Below are 16,561 nucleotides of genomic sequence, written 5' to 3' on the forward strand. Positions count from 1 at the left end.
AATAAGTTAGAAAAAAAGCTTACTAATTAATGAATTTATAGAGGTAAGTCCTTTACACAATGTAATAATTTTATTTTATATGTCTTTGCTACAAACATTATTATTGCCAATTGTTCAAACAACAAGAGATTGGATAAATAATCTTATTATCACAAAATCGTAACAAATATATTTATCAATATTTTAGACAAATATATTAGAATTGGTGCAATAATTTGACCTTAACAATTGTTTACACTACTAGATCTCTAGGGAGTAATTCACTTCTTTGGAATTATACATTTATAGTAAGAACATTTGAGTTTGACATGTATATTTTTTAGTATTTTTTTTTCAAGACTTTGATGGCAAAGTTGGTGAATAATGAGAAAAGAAGTTATTTTTTGGTTATTTAGAGATAGGTAAAAAAATAAAAAATAAAAAAATATAGATAGTTAAATAGAAATTTAATTTATAATATATATATATAATTTTTAAAATTCTTATAAAAATTGGAGCTTGTAAATTTGGAGAGTGGTATCAAATGATATTGTTAACAATTTTTGTAACAATTCAAAAACTTTTAAATATAATTATGATGTAATGGTCTAAAAAGATATTTCTATAAAAATAATGTAATATAAAATTATATATGTTATTTATTTATTTTTAAAATTTTATCATAAATATTGTAATTTGGTAATTTAATTATATACTTTGTACTTTTAGTTTTTTTCTACCATCTTGCAAGATTTTTAATCTTTATTTTAATAAGATGATATGAATTATATGTAAGGTTTTCTTATTATTCACTAAAAGTGTTGTACAGATCAATACATGTCTGAAAAATCTGTTTATTATCCAAAAAATTTATAAAAAAGCTACCAAATAATTGATTATATATATATATATATATATATATATATATATATTGTAATTAATTATGAATTTTCTTAAAGTTATTTTTTTGTTGCTCTATTGAAAAAGCAATACAAATATTATTAAAGGACTTTCCTAGTTCTTCCATATTTTGTACTGCATCATGGAATTGGCATATAGATGAAAATATATACAATAGTGCTACAGTGATGCTACTCAAGTTGTTAATAGATAGAACAATCTAATAAGCACTATCTCTATTTAACTATTGCTTAATTTATTAACTTTAATGCTAATAAATTCATGACTATTATAAAACATGATATATATATATATATTAGATTAGTTTTTGGTTATTTTTTATGTCACTACAATTATTGCTATTGCAACCACAGCATGCCACTTGTTTCATATATATATATATATATATATATATATATATATAATAATATTAATAAGAAAGATTTAAAATTTAATAAGAATAACTTGTGGTGGATTTAGGAATATTCTAATTTATATATCAATTAAAATTAATATAAAAATATGTTTTATCATATGTTTTATCAATCACATTTATAAAGATTATCATATTCTTTATCATAGATAGGTAAATTTAATAAAAACTTGGGTCTATTTAACATTCTCCTAAATTTACAATGTGAAAATATCACAATATTCTACAACACCTGATGAATTTTTTAATTGCATTATTATAAATGTATACTTTTTTAAAGTAAAACATGTAAGTCTAATAATGATGTTATTTGTAATTATAAAATTTTAAAAGCACTCAATTATGCTATGATAATACTAGTAAAAAAATTATTATTTATTATTATTATGATTAATCTTCATTTAACTCTTCACAGGACTATGATTAAATTCTCTTTCTCTCTCGCAATACACAAACATATACATATTGACAATTAAAAGTGAAAATAATTAAAATGGTGTCACCAAAAACTATACATGATTCCCCGTGTAAGGAGTGAGACGGGGAGAGCAATTTCAAGATTTAAACTTTTCGGTGAATTCAATGAATTATTAACACAGCTGGTAAAAAACATCGGAACTGTTCTTCAACATCGCTAGCCTATTTCATATTTATGCTTTCAAATAGTGTTACACAGAACTAATATCGATTTAATATTCCTCCATAAGGCATGCAACTGTAAACAACGTCCTTCGATCACAAAAGATTGTTCCTCGATTGTAAATGCCGCTCTGCAGTATTAAATAACGTTCTTCAATACTTAACAATATTCTTCAATTACGAACAGCCACAACATCTTTCCGAATGTATCGTACCTGAGTTTCCACAGACGCAGCCACACGATGAATGCCACACCGCAATAAACACCACGTTGACGCCAGCGGGATTATGCAGTACCTGACAAAAAAGTCATCGTGTGCTAAGAATCCAATCAATCTGCAGAGTTATGGAAGGTTGCAGCAGGAGTGTGTGCGCGACAGCCTATTCGATATGATTGACAATTTAAACAGAAACCTCACATGGTCTCTCACGTCGGTAAGACGCTGACGACAAACCATGAATATTTATCGCGACAGAGCGACAGCAGCTCAAAGGGTTCATGTCGCCATCACAAATGCCAAACGAGAGTCACGAAAACATTTCAAACTCCAAATCTGCAAAAGAGTAGATCGGCGAGGGGCATCTTTCAATTGGCACTACAGACAAACCGCGTCCCAAGACACGGCACACAATAACGGAACAATGGACAATCGTAACCGTAGCACAAGAGCCACACCGCATCTCCCAGTCCATCAGGGGGTCTTCGATTACCGACGTACGCGTGTGGGTTTGGAGTCTCTTGGAGGAAGGGAGGATGGGATCTATGCAAGATCAGTTGAGTTGACTTGGGAGCGTTGGGGAACCCTTGTGCGCGGATGAGGGGCGTTCGCGTTCCCAGCATCCTCGCGGCCCATGCCGCAAACGGTAGGAAGCGTGGTATGTGTCATTGGGAGCCATGGAGAGAGTAGGGCGTTGAAGGGTACAAAACAGAGAGGAGCACGCCTGGTGTCCAGGCCCTTCGTTTGAGGTCGGGGCCTCTGCTGCAGGGAGGCAATGGCGATGGAGGTGCAGCAGCTCTAGACGGGCTCCGCTCATGGCGCCTCCCGTTGCTACTGCAGCTGCTGCGCCAGCCCAGCCCCGTCCTCGCTCCCCCGTTGAACATGCCGATGCTGCACCCATTCCTGTGGTGAAGGCACCTGCGTCGTCGACGACGACGATGAAGGAGCAGAATCAGCTTCACCAGGACCGCAGGGATGGCGCGCCTCTCTCCGCTTATTCCATGATTGCCTCTGGCATGGGTACCCCGCCCATTGATGTGGTCAAATTCCGCCGCACGCATTCGACGGCTTCTGCCTACGGCGGCTTACCTCCTCAGGTGTGGCTTGGTTGCTGGTGGTTTTGATTGTGTGATGGGCTTCGATGTACGGGGTTTGAGTGTAGATTGTGAGTATGAGGTGTGTGATGTGAGGATTGTCTGTTGTTGAGAGAGCAGTGTGGAGCCTCAGGTTGGAATTGCGGTGGCGAGATCTGCGATTTCGGTTGGAATAGGTCGTGATCAGCGGTGCCTGTGATGTAGGCCCTGGTTGTAGTGGGTGTGAGGTGGATTTGACGATGGAATAGAGTGCCGTCGTGGTTGGGATTGGCGATGGCAGTTTCGATCCTGAAGAGATCGTATGCGTGGCATAGGTTTACGGGGAATGTGTTTGGGAGATGAGTGATTCGAGAGTTTTCGCTGATGTCAGGCAGAATAGCTTTGGCAAAGTATCAGATTGAATCGGAAAAGCAGGTTTTGGACAAGTTGCTGGTGATGGGACTGCGTGAAATGCCTCTGGGTAGGGAATTCTGGTTGTCCTGAGTCTTGGCTTCTTGGTTTTTTTTTTTTTTTTTTTTTTTTTTTTTTTAATAATTTAATTTTAAATTTCTTTCCCTTGTTTGGTCTGTTCCTCATGGTTGCATACCTTGTGAGTATTTCCATCTCTCTTGTAGCCTTTCCTAGTTCTCATTTTCATTCTGTCTACTGCTTGTCCGTTACAACTGGTTTGATTGCGTAACTTTTCATCGCGACTTTGACAGTTAGCAAGAAAATGCGTAGTCATTCTGTGCATTGAATTTTAATTTGCAACAGTAGATCTTTTGAGCATTTGATTTTGAGCCAATTTGTGCTGAGCCAATTTGAGGTTTGTTTCAGGTGTTTGCTATTTCTTGCGACGCTCTCGTGTCCTAGTCTTTGTTTACACTCCTCGGTTCCCATGGTGACAGAGCACTATACATGCCTTCACAGTTGTGCCCTACGTGCTCACTAGCCATTCTGAGTGTTGCATCGAAGAAACGTCTATTTTTTTGTTCTTTGCTACGCATTTATCTATCTGTCTATCTATATATATCTTTTGTACTGACCACTCGATGTGAATACCAGATCTTAGATTATAGACGTGGCAAGAATGACCGGAAGGTTCCTCTTCTCAGTCGATCTTTATCGGGGTCGAAGCTGAATGCAGGAGCTCCTGAATTTGTTCCGAAGGGACTGCAGATAGCTTTTTCTACGTCTTTACCGGCACCAAGGCGTGCTCAAGAATTAGGGTTGAGTGCCCCGTCTTTGGTTCTTTCTCCATCGTCTGTGATTCCAGTGCTTGTAACTCCACCGTCTGGCGTTATCCATGCCGTGCCGGCGGTTGCCGTTGCCAAGGTTGAGGAACATGTCGCAGAGTCTCGACCTAGTGTTGATCGGGTTCTCGCAAAAGATGGCACAGGTTGCTCCGATGTTACGGTGGCAGTGGAGCATAGTGAGGAGTGCGACCAGACTCAGGCAGCTTCAACCTCTGTGTCACAGCCTGTTAAACCAATCGTCACGGAGGAGCTGAAGGATAAAATATTGAAGCAAGTATGTTTGTTTCGAACTTTTGAATTACTTTTGTCGGGAGGTTCATTTGTAAAGTAGAGCTTGCGAACAATGCGCATTTTCTCCTTGAAGCTCTAGTATGACCTTGTGGATAATTTAGTGGTTTTAGTTGTGGCCTTCGAAGTAGAATCTTACACGCATTATCTTTGCTGTAGAAGTTTCCACTTGGACAACCTCTACACGTGACAACTCGCGTTGAATGAGTTGTTTTTGATTGACAGAAAGGAATATGAGTCTTATTCCTCAACCTCCGTGGTTCTTTTGCGGTAGCCTTTTTATTTCGACTGTCGGAATCATTCATAATATGTAATTAGTTGGATTATCGTATACCTCGTCCCATGTGGTAGAGTAGAGTACTAGATTACTGATGTTATTCGTTGTGTTGAATACATGCTTCAGTGATCGTGATGATTTTCTTCTTGCATGCGTTCAACGATTATAAACAGAGAATGCTAATACATTCATGGGAAATATTAACGCATCTTGCATTGCGTGCCAGGTGGAGTACTACTTTAGTGATGCGAACCTCTCAACAGACACCTACCTCATGAAGTTTGTGAAGAAGGATGCAGAGGGCTTTGGTATGTGATTCTTATCGGTTTGTTACTTGTAGTGTTAATCACAGCGTCTTTATGGATGTATTTTTGCCTCTTCAGAGAGAATTCTTTTGTCGTTTTTAGCCTTTGCCGTCCCTGGGGGATGAGATTTCTAGTGATACTAAGAATTGGTTGGTGGTCACAGTCCCAATTCCTGTGGTGGCGTCATTCAGGAAGATCAAGAACCTGATGAAGAATCACGGAGTTGTGGCAGCTGCGTTGCGAAAGTCGACTCGGTTGGTGAGTGCATGATTGTCCTAATAGTTTTGAAACATAATCTTCATTGTTTGTTTGTTAACAATATTTAACGAGGTGTGCTATCGGAAGGACTTCAGTTGGATATTAACTATGTGAATCACAGTTTTATATTATTTCATGGTTGCGTTTATGAATTTGCGTCATTGCGCCTTCTGTTTCGAAGAAATTAGAAACTTCGCCAACATTTCATTCACATGGTAAACATGCTGGTTGAATCAGGTTCTAAGCGAGGATGGGAAAAAGGTCCGGCGAGCTCTCCCACTTCCAGATGTTGATTCAGAGGAAGTGCAGGTATGAGTTTTATTTATTTATTTATTTTATCGATTCTCTAACTTACTCATTATCTCGTAATTTATTCACCTAGTTTTTATACCTCGAGGTTGTCGGCAGTATGTGATGTCACACTTATCATGGTAGCGTGGCAGACTATCATTTTTCACATCCGAAATTATTTCTCGTCAACTTCTCTCACCCCCCTTGGGTTTTTTTTTTTTTTTTTTTTTTTTTTTTTTTTTCAGTGATAACTTCGTTTCACTGCTGGGTTTTCTGATAATCTGTTTTGGCGTATTTGAGCAGGCACGCACTGTCGTAGCTGAGAACTTGCCTGAGGAGCACTCCATTGAAAGCATGGAACAGTTGTTTGGTAAAGTGGGCACTGTCAAGTTGGTTCGGATCTGTTCACCAGATGCTGCCATTGGGACCCATGGAGCTGGAGGGAGGCATACGAAGAGTGACATGCTAGTTAGCAATAAGGTGAGGGCTTACTATGTACTAACACCGATTGCAATTTGAACCTTGCTCTTGTTATTGAAATGTTCGCATGCACTAATTTGATGTAAATGTTACATGAATAGAGAACATCATAACAGGAGAGACCATGGGCGTTGTAGTTAGATTTGTTTAAAATCTAGGCCGCTCTTGGACGTGAGTAGGTACATGACAGATGATTAACTTCTGTTACAGTTGCACGCATTGGTGGAATACGAGACCGTGGAGCTTGCTGAGAAAGCTGTAAGTATTGATATGCTAAAAGTTTTCTAATCCTCGCATACGTGCTTTTCGTTTAACATATATTCATGAAACTCTAGAAAACCGTCTTGGCTTTTGAACAAAACTCTCCACAAACGGACTCGTAAGTATCATGAACTGAATCAGATTCCTGTACTAAGTTTGCGAGGGGTCAAAGCGCTTGCAGTCGGGCGCGAATGCTTACAAGGTAACTTCTTCTGCCCAGGTGACTGAGCTGACAGATGAGAGAAACTGGAGAAGTGGACTACGTGTTCGTTTGCTGCTGAAACGTCAGGTAATTGCGTTCAAATTTCCTATAGCTCAACTAAGTACAATGGGAGTCTTTGTGTTGCCACTGTAGCAGTACATGATACAGTCATGTATACCTTACATTTTGGATAATTGCGGTGCTTTCCAAGTTCGACTGTGCGTCGAATATATCTATTCCCCGGTCGACAAGCTTTTGAGTATTGCACGCTGAAGGTCCTGATGGGAGATGTGTGCGTGTGCACAGTTTCAGAACAAACAAAATTACCAGCAGGCCCCTCATCAGAGGACGCGCAAACCAAGTATGGACGGCATCGATCTCGTGATGGATGATGAAGACGGTGACAAGGCAGAGAAGGACGCCGACAGATCTCGCGACAAGGCTGGTGGGGAATCAACATGCCACAACCATCACGCAGATCGTGGCGACGAGGTTATGGTGAGTTGTGTGAGCTACGCGATGTGCGGATTAGAGTGGGCGTTTGTCCTTTCGTGGCGGGTGGTGGTTTGGTAGTTGCGGGAGGCAGTGTGTTGGTGTGCGGGGATAGTGGGAGAATGGGTGGGAGGGGAAAACGTGAGAGGATGTTGAGGAGATAGGTGTGTTGGTGTGCATGGTTGCAGGGTGAGGGCGGAGATCATGTGAACAAGAAGGGAAGAGGTCGAGGCCGAGGTGGGAGAACGGGTGGAGGTGGTCGGGGTCGCGGTCAGCAGTTTTACAACACGCACGTGGGGACACCACCTCGGGACGGTTTACATGTGGTGAGCGAGATGATAGGAAAGCCGCCGCCAGGACCTCGCATGCCGGATGGGACACGAGGGTTCGCGATAGGCAGGGGCAGGATGGTGAGCGCGATGAGCAGCTGTGAAGAGCGTGGCGTAGCAGTGTAGGTGGTGAATGTGGATGTAGGTATTGGAAAGTGGAGCAGTGTGGCTCCGAGGGAATATGATGTGATTATGGTGAAGTGGGTGTAGTGTATGCGATGCAGTGTGGGATGTCTGAATGCATGGGATGGGATGGGATGGGATTGAGTGTTCGATGTGCAGGGATGAGAGAGTGGGTTTGGGGGGGGGGGTTGTGTGCGTGTGTGCAATGTAGTTGTACGGACGAGCAGACTTGAAATTTCTAGAACGGAATGAAGTCGACATACGCAGACTAGGATAGTTTCAGCGAAAACTGGCTACGTTATGACCAAAGAATTGCATGCCGGGTAGTTTAGGTTGGGATTTTGTAGGATCGGTTTGTGTTGATGTTGGTAATGTGTGAAGTGTGTGTTCAACTTTGCATGGGTGAATGGAGGTTATGTCGTCCTGGTGAATGACACTGAATGTGAAATGTTTGAAAAGGAATCTCTTGCATGGTGCATCAAAGAATTAGTAAGATCCAAACATGAAGTGGATGTCAGGTCCTAGACCAACGTCTTTTGCAACCAAATCGTATTTCTGTTCTGAAATAATTTTAGAATTGTAAATAATAGTAAAACAAAAGTTGTGTGAGAACAGAGCTAAACAACAAGTTTCTTAGATATTTGCTTTGATATCTGCACTCCAAGCGGAACTATTTGTGAATCGTATGTAGTTGAGACTGCGGCACTTGATTAGCGGAGTTTTTCAGTAATCTGGTGAATCATGAAGCTCTATTACATAAGTTTTTGTAGTACGATTACTGTGTGGCAGAAAAACTGCGCCGACTATAATCGTAATAATTGATCTAGAAGTCCATTATTGAAATATTTGCAATGAACATAATTATGTAGACATTGACCATGAAATTTATAAAAGTCACCCTTTGAAGGTAGTTGAAAGAAGTTATTCTAAATTATGGTGTCAATGTTTGACGAAAATGAAATGTGAAGCACTGAAATATGATTCTCTCTCTTTATTTATCTTTCATACAAAACAATTCATGATAGACAAATATAAGAGATAAATAAGAGGAGACAAAAACTCTCTCTAATTGGGTGCATGCATTATTGTTTTCATCAAAAGTAAATCAAAATTCGAATTTACAAGGCCTTAACAAAACCAAGCTAACAGTGATTGTATCAAAAGACTATGCACAATTGCATGGTATTGAGAACAATGCAAGCTCAAAGCATAATCGGTTGGAGTTTCGCCTCACAAGAATTTTGTTTGCCACTAGCAAATTTGTATTGTTAATTCAAGGAGGGCAATGTGAGGAGAGTATAAAAATAAAATGGGGAGGAAGAGATGGAGGAGCAACACAAGAATATAAGGCTTGGTGACCATTTCGGATTGCATTTTGTAATTAGAGCATTTGTATTATTTATTGCATTGAATAGAACATTTGCATTGTCTATTTTTTATGTTGTATAGGCTTCAATATTGTCTTATTTGGTAATGGCTGTTATTGGTCAAAAGAAGCTATTTAGGTTGGTGATTCATTTATTCATTAAAGATATTTTATTTTGGAGTTGAGACCATTGATTGGAGGAGCTATTTCTTTTATTTTGTTTGTTTTGATACAACTCTATAGATTTGTTAATGTGGAACTAAGCATTGAATTAGACTAGGCATGAACATGTTATTGATTAAGTGTTTATTATTGCAAATCATCATCAAAATTGCTTCATCCAATGGGGTAAAGAACATCTGGGTAGGACAAAACATTCTTCTTTCTACCTCTACCATGTTTGCAATCATCTGAGAATGAGTGAATAGTTATGTAAGTAGAAGTATTGAATTGTTGGTTGGACATGGCTAACTTGATGCAAAAACAACTAAAGTTGATAAAATGTTCTTAGATCTTTATCATCCTATCTTGTAAAATTTTAATCACCATTTTTCAATAATTTTATCTATTTTTGATTCCATGATTTGAAGTTGGGAGAATGAAGTTGACATGAGCTATGTTAACTCTAGTTTGTAATCTTGTAGGATAATTTATTATGTTAATTTTTATAATGTGGTGGTTTTTAGGATGAAAAGGTGTATGGTGCATTCATATTGACCACAAGCCACAACCTCGATGGTCTCGAAAAAGTAATCCATCTTAACCGCTTCTGTAGAACTTGAAAAACTTTCACCTCTAGTTCATATTCCTCATTTTTACAACAACTTTCTGTATTGACCTTAATTTGCAAGAGTGATTATAAGTATGTCCCTTTAATAACATGTAGCAAGTTGATGAAAAGTAAATAATATATGTGGATTTGTAGTTTGAAGAGGGGTGCAAATGCTTGTTTGATAATAACAATGACTTCAACAATGGCATTGTGAAGGTGGTCAATTTGAATACCCTCTTTGGCATATTCTATTTGTTGGAGTTTTGAATGTGAACTAACAATATTTTGAGTCTGTGACAACAACATGGGTTTCCACTAGTGTGTATATATATATATATATATATATACACACACATATGACAAAGTAATCATGATAATATGTATATAGATTAATTCTAAGAATTTTACACCTAAAAAGGCTTCCAAAATTGAGGCATATTGATATTTTATTGACAATTGACTAATTTAATTTACATTCTATTTAATGGTATTTTAATATAGAAAAGAAAAAAAATGATACTAAAAACCTCAAAAAGAAATTTTTTGAATATTATATTCTAATGTAGGTTTTTAGATTGTATAATTTAGAAAATATTATTTAGGTAATGAAAAGCTTGTAGCAATGGCCAACCAATATGTTAGACATTTTTGTTATTATTATTTTTTTGTCATTACCAAAATTTAAAAACATAATTTTATAAAATTTAAAAAATCAATAGTAACAATGTACTTATCACAAATTGCATTGGTCCCATAATATAAGAGCAGTCAAGTATCAATAAATAATATAAATGTCAATAACTTTTGTCTGAAATGGTGGAATATTCCAAAAATAACTTGTTGGGTAATTTGACAAGAGCAACCATTAGAATTTTTTTTTTTCAGAACCATAGAATATGAATTAAAAATCTGTCTAGCCTAAATACTTATAAATAAAAATACTCCAAAAAATCAGTAAACCTGTAAATAAGTAAAAATGTGTTTTGAGAATAAAAAAATTACGAAATTTCAATCATGAACATTTGTACTTGGATCATATCTGTAGACGGGAAGTATATTTTAAGTGATGTTAACTATGTTTTCTGATACAAGTATTAAATTAGAAGGAGTTTCTATGTTTGCCAAAGCCTGAAGGATTCCTAATTTATTGAATGAGTCTGCAGTACATACTCCCACATGAGTTCCATCTTGGGGCTGTGAGGTTGTATCTCATTCATCCGATGAATGTACAGTTGTCGAAAGGAACGAACATAGATGCATCTCATCCATACGAGAGCGGGACTCTGACGCTGTGGGTTTGAAGCGGTAGAAAAGGGCCGGCATTCGAATTCTATCAAGCGTGCCCTGCTCTTCCCTGTTTCATGAACGGAGACTCAGTACTGGCGTTAAATTTCGCCAGTTTCTGACAATTTTAAGGTATGGCACCACATCGCATTTTCGCTCCCTAGAGAACGATTGTGTGTTTTCGTCTGGAGTCAAGGTATGGGTGATTTGCGAAAGATATGCAGGTGATTTGTGCGTGATTGTTGTATAAGTAATTTGTGCGTTTGCAAGTGTATAAGTAATTTTATGGTTGGATTGATAGTGCGCGAAAATTTTGAGCAGCTGATCGCTTGGCAGAGTAGTTCTTTCAGAAATTGAGGGTTTCGGTTCTGAGGTGCTGCTTGGTTTAGCTTGAAATTTGGCGGAAGGTGGTGGCGATGGCGCAGCGTAACAACAAGTATGATCGTCAGCTCAGGTATGGAGTGACGGAATTCTGTTGTGCGGTGTTGCGCTTTTCTGTTGTGGATGTGATCGCTTACGGTGGTGTGAAGCAACTCGCAAACTTCAATTCTTGGTGAATTTGGGCGTTAAATTGTGTCTTTTAACGTCATGTCAAGTAGAGGTTGTATTTTTTAGCTGTAGTTCATTTGGATTGCTGTGCGGCTGTTGATGTGAGTAATATCATTGCTGCAAACTGTGAAGTTACATTTCGGATCATAGCGATGTTATTCGTTACTGAGAAGAGAGTATGTAATATGTGACGTAATTTGAGTGAAATTAAAAACAAGGTGGCTTGGTGCTGCTTTGTGCAGGATATGGGGCGAGCATGGACAGACTGCGCTGGAACGAGCACGCGTCTGTGTTCTCAATTGTGGACCTACGGGCTCAGAGGCTCTAAAGAATTTAGTTCTTGGAGGCATAGGATCGTTCACAATTGTGGATGCATCCGAAGTCTCTGTCTCGGACTTGGGCAATAATTACCTAGGTGAGTTTCCTTTCACATTCCTGCTCTTCCCTAATTCAGCTTTGTGGCATGATGACTGTGGGATATCCTTTTAGCCTCTTCTGTTTCGTTGTGGGATCGAGGGTTCTATATTTTTGTAGCAAAGTTTTTTTACACCATCACTTTGGCTGGTAAACGAAGCTTTGGAGATTGTTTGTACTAACCTTCAGGATGTCTGTTGATGCATTTTACAGTTGACTGGGAAAGTATGGGGCAATCCAAAGCAAAGAGTGTCTGTGCGTTGCTTCAGGAACTCAATGAATCAGTCGTTGCTAAGTTTGTTGAAGAGTCTCCAGAAGCGTTATTGAAATCCAACCCGACATTTTTCGCACAGTTTACTCTTGTCATTGCAACCCAGGTAACTGTTTACTTATCCTGTAAATGTTTATGTTCATTGTTAGACGTTCTTTTGAAAGTTGTTGTTGCATGGTCGGTATCCAAATGGTTCGTCATCCAGGATTCCTAATATGGTGTAATTGATGATGTAGCTCACCTTACCATTCATCGAGATAATGTGAATTAAGTGGATCACATAGCTTTCTGATGTGCAGGGATTAGATGTTTTCAAAATCCCAAGTTATATAACTTTTACCTCATTTGGTTTTGGAAACGATGAGATCGTTTTTGAAGTAATCATATCATTTATTTGTGAAGTTATTGTATTGGGACTTGGCCAGATGACTGAGACACATTTACTGAAACTCGAGGAGATATGTCGACAACACAATGTCATGCTTGTGATTGCTCGTTCGTATGGCTTGGCGGGACTTGTTCGAATTAGTGTGAGGGTACGTAGACCTGTCGGTAATTCTTCCACTTCAGCTCGCATACTTCCTTGTCTGAGTCATTGTATGCCTCAGTTTTGGTTATTCTAAAGTAAATGTACCAAGAATATCGGGGTGTGAAAGGTGTTTGGAGTTACGTGTTAACCTAAGCTGTATTCAAAACGTCAGAATGTTTATCTATTCAGGGTTCAGATTGAGACTATGTTCGCAGGAGTATAATCCCACTTTATGTCCACTCTTTCACAGGAGCATGTTATAATTGAGTCTAAGCCAGATAACAGAGTGGAGGATCTTCGGCTTCACATACCTTGGCCTGAACTTCAAAGGTATAAAATCGTCAAAATTACTTCAGATGATTCTCTGATCGAAGGAGATGCTTACTCATGCTGGAAGTGCGTGTTTATATTCTGCTTGTGCAGCACCTAGATTGGCAGACGTATGTGCCGTAATTTTAGGGGCATGATAATTGTGTATGTATATCTATTCTTCTGCGGTTGCCATGATATGAAAGACCATTCTACGTTCTTTCTTTTCTTTACTGATTTTGTTGCAGAAAAGTTTTTTCAAGAGTTTCTTACGTTTTCACTATTTTCGATTTGATTAAATAATATAATACCTGTAGTTCCTGCTAGGCTGACCTTCCTCATCACCTTTTGTTGTGCAGCTATGTTGACGAATTTGATATTGATACTCCAGATAATAATATTCACAAGCACATTCCATTTGCAATACTCCTGATCAAAATTGCAGAAGATTGGAAAAAGGCACATGGTGGCAAGTTGCCAGCTAATGTGAGGTTGTTCAAGGTAATGGATCATATCATCAACAGATGTCATCACCGATAGCATTTGAAACTGAAAGCTGTTTCAAACTTTAGAAGGCACCTGTAATGTGGAGGCATATAACCACACGATAATCCGTGATAGAGTGTACGTTTTGTTGATTTCAGACGCTTTCAGAACTTCTGCTTCTGAAGATCTCTCTGTGGTCTTGGCCAAAAATATAGGAAGCGATCACCGCCAGGAGGAGGGTTGTGGAGGAAGAGGATAATTATACCGAAGCCTTGAAAAGTGCATACATCATGTTATTTCCTCCTGGGATCAGTAAGCTTCCTGCGTTCAGATTCCTTACACAAGATGATAAGTGCTGTTTCTCATTGTGTATCTACATACAGATATATGTATATATACCCATCGGGTGTTTACAAGGTTATGTCTTTGTTTCGATTCTGTTATGATTTTGTCAGTGTTAAATTTTCAGTTCTTGATACGTGACAGGTTCGCAACTTCGAGCTGTTTTGGAAGATAAGGCAGCCGAAGTCGAAGCTTCGTCTTCTGACTTCTGGATCATGGTTGCTGCCCTCAAGGTTCGTTTGTTACTTCTTTCTTGCATTGGTTTTCTGATTACATTAGGACCCAATCCTTTTATATCAATTGAAATTTCTATTATGGAATTTTAGACTGTTAAACGGTACATCTTATGCAGCTGTAATTGTACATTGAAGATCCTACTTATTATGTGGATAAACTTATTCCATGGAACCTTGAACCTTGAACCTTGATCCTGTTCTTTTCAATATTTTGAGTGTGTGCTTTCGTATCTTTTTTAAAACTATTCTGATAATTGGTTCTGGAGTTTTTTCCAGCAATTCATGGCAAATGAAGGTCAAGGAGAACCTCCTCTAGATGGTGCAATTCCAGATATGCATTCCTTTACAGAGTAATGCTTTAAAATCTCATATAAGTTCCTTCGCATCTATCACATTTCCTCATCACATATGATAGGAATCGCACCTTGTAATATTTAGTAAGCGAAGTGATGGAAACTTTCACAGTCAAAAGTTGTCTACTGAAGGCATTGTCTTTCTTGATGTTGCAGCTACTATATTAAATTACAAAAAATTTATCAAGCACGAGCTGAGGCTGATGTAACAGCTGTGGAAGGATATGTGGCCCGTATATTGAAGCGAATAGGCCGGGACTCTTCTCCAATCCCCAGAAGTACAATAAAACTGTTTTGCAAAAATTCTCGAAATCTAAGGGTATGGGCCTCATCGATTGCTTCGGTCGTTGATTTGGATAATGGGTTTGGAGATGGTTTGTTACAGTATGTTAATTGCCGATTACATCAGCGTCTTCAACATTGTTGAGGCAGCTCTTAACATTGTCAAATCTTATCCAGGTATTGAGATGTAAAATGTTAAGCGATGAGTATAGCTCACGGTCAGGGTCTGAACTTCAGAGACTTCTTGCAGCTGAAGAAAGCAGGTAAAGAGAGCTATTTCATTGTTCCCAATCTGCCACCCAGTATTTCAAATGTCAGGTTTTTTAATGATCGAATGGAATCTTAAGCGTTGATCCTGAGATGTTTCTTGCATGGAAAATTATATTGAGTTATAAGCAATCTCTCAGTAAGGATGTAAGGTTTTTTTTCGAGCAATTTTTGTGCAGTCATCCAGCTTTGTATATTCTACTTCGGGCAGTGGACCACTTCGCTGCAACTTACAACAGATTTCCGGGTGCCTTTGACGGGTATGCTTTTACTGCATTTTAGATCTCATGGTCGTTTTTGATTGATGCAACTTGACTCTTGTTATAGATGAGATTTCTGCGTGATCAGGTACTGTAGTTTTTGTGAATTGGTCTACGGTGAATATTACTTGAATTGCGCACATAACGTGCTCATCCTAAACTGTTGAGTCTTCAAATTATTTGTCGCTTTTTTCTTCTCTTTTCTTTTCTTTTCTTTTTTCTTTTTATTTATTTTTTGATGTGGGAATGTTCGCGTGCATTAGAGAAATTGAGGAGGATGTATCGAGGTTGAAGTCATTAGCAGTAGGATTATTGAATGACATGGGAGGAGGTGGAGCTAGTCTCCCTGAAGACGTAGTTAGTGAAGTCTGCCGATTCGGAGCAAGCGAAATACACTGTGTAGCATCAATCGTGGGCGGGATTGCTTCTCAAGAATGCATCAAGGTGTCAAACTGTACCTCATTCCCACAAATTTGTTGGTTTTCACGATGATAGCATCGTCGTATGTGTCGATTCGTACTCTGTCGAGTGTATTACACGATTTCCATGGTTCTGAACACTGTTTCTGTTTGCAGTTGTTGACCAGACAGTTCACTCCTATACAAGGAACGTTAATCTATAACGCCATGAGCGCCACCTCCTTAGTGCTGAACGTTTAAGCAGTACTTGCATTTACGTCCCCTGCTGCGATTACCGACAAGTTGTCTAGAGACATGGAGGTGCTATTGCAATTGCTGTAGTTCTGGTTAGGTTGTGCTACGGATAGTGTAGTTTTGCTCAAGCGTTTGTGACCTCTGGATAAGAGAGTAATTTGGCATTCAATCAACACATATTGCGTAGCAACAGTACGCTGGTGGACGCCATGTGGACAGGATTTAGGAATATGGTACCAAGAGCATTCGTGCTAGAGGGACAATTGTGTCAACAAATGGAATGAAGATGACTCTGTAGGCGTGGATTCAACTGTAGACTGAATTTATATTTCTCTGCTCGTATTATTCGTTATGAACAGTGTAAATGGGAATGTTTATTTTGGT

At 38.7% G+C, this 16,561-nt stretch overlaps 2 protein-coding genes and 1 long non-coding RNA gene across 7 annotated transcripts; 2 read left to right on the plus strand and 1 right to left on the minus strand.

Moving 5' to 3' along the window:
• Positions 1-1,870: 1,870 nt before the first annotated feature.
• LOC149989716 (uncharacterized) lies at positions 1,871-2,722 on the minus strand. Of its 2 annotated transcripts, none has more exons than XR_016498939.1 (3): positions 2,628-2,722; positions 2,167-2,248; positions 1,871-2,082 (listed from the first exon to the last, which is right to left on the minus strand). It is a non-coding gene; the product is annotated as an uncharacterized LOC149989716 (long non-coding RNA). The 2 variants fall into 2 exon arrangements; XR_016498941.1 differs by lacking the exon at positions 2,628-2,722 and adding an exon at positions 2,407-2,547.
• A 192-nt stretch (positions 2,723-2,914) lies between these two features.
• LOC112279032 (la-related protein 6A) lies at positions 2,915-7,881 on the plus strand. Its single transcript, XM_024513073.3, has 10 exons — positions 2,915-3,266; positions 4,308-4,772; positions 5,290-5,371; positions 5,532-5,626; positions 5,864-5,935; positions 6,221-6,397; positions 6,608-6,655; positions 6,879-6,947; positions 7,167-7,358; positions 7,541-7,881. The coding sequence occupies exons 1-10, from the start codon at positions 2,985-2,987 to the stop codon at positions 7,805-7,807; spliced, it is 1,749 nt and encodes a 582-aa protein (XP_024368841.1). The 5' UTR covers positions 2,915-2,984; the 3' UTR covers positions 7,808-7,881.
• A 3,355-nt stretch (positions 7,882-11,236) lies between these two features.
• Positions 11,237-16,529, plus strand: LOC112279022 (NEDD8-activating enzyme E1 regulatory subunit AXR1). Of its 4 annotated transcripts, none has more exons than XM_024513054.3 (15): positions 11,237-11,358; positions 11,528-11,680; positions 12,018-12,190; positions 12,403-12,566; positions 12,886-12,996; positions 13,240-13,319; positions 13,658-13,799; positions 14,000-14,096; positions 14,271-14,359; positions 14,639-14,712; positions 14,872-15,034; positions 15,175-15,260; positions 15,444-15,524; positions 15,788-15,968; positions 16,100-16,529. In XM_024513054.3, exons 2-15 carry the CDS (start codon positions 11,643-11,645, stop codon positions 16,181-16,183), a joined length of 1,563 nt encoding a protein of 520 aa, XP_024368822.1. In that variant the 5' UTR covers positions 11,237-11,358; positions 11,528-11,642; the 3' UTR covers positions 16,184-16,529. The 4 variants fall into 4 exon arrangements, with proteins under 4 accessions (XP_024368822.1, XP_024368825.1, XP_024368826.1 ...); XM_024513057.2 differs by having other exon boundaries at positions 11,250-11,358; positions 11,616-11,680; XM_024513058.3 differs by having other exon boundaries at positions 11,251-11,358; positions 11,568-11,680.
• The last annotated feature ends 32 nt before the right edge of the window (positions 16,530-16,561 follow it).

This window comes from Physcomitrium patens, chromosome 2 (assembly GCF_059467195.1).
Source record: "Physcomitrium patens ecotype Gransden chromosome 2, ASM5946719v1, whole genome shotgun sequence".
Taxonomy (NCBI): Eukaryota; Viridiplantae; Streptophyta; class Bryopsida; order Funariales; family Funariaceae; genus Physcomitrium; species Physcomitrium patens.

Coding starts and splice junctions, on each gene's coding strand:
- LOC112279032 (XM_024513073.3), top strand. CDS start 2,985: ATGGCGCCTCCCGTTGCTACTGCAGCTGCTGCGCCAGCCCAGCCCCGT. Junction 5,627..5,863: donor TGCGAAAGTCGACTCGGTTG/GTGAGTGCATGA, acceptor TGGTTGAATCAG/GTTCTAAGCGAGGATGGGAA. Junction 6,398..6,607: donor ACATGCTAGTTAGCAATAAG/GTGAGGGCTTAC, acceptor CTTCTGTTACAG/TTGCACGCATTGGTGGAATA.
- LOC112279022 (XM_024513054.3), top strand. CDS start 11,643: ATGGCGCAGCGTAACAACAAGTATGATCGTCAGCTCAG. Junction 11,681..12,017: donor AAGTATGATCGTCAGCTCAG/GTATGGAGTGAC, acceptor TGCTTTGTGCAG/GATATGGGGCGAGCATGGAC. Junction 12,191..12,402: donor CTTGGGCAATAATTACCTAG/GTGAGTTTCCTT, acceptor TGCATTTTACAG/TTGACTGGGAAAGTATGGGG.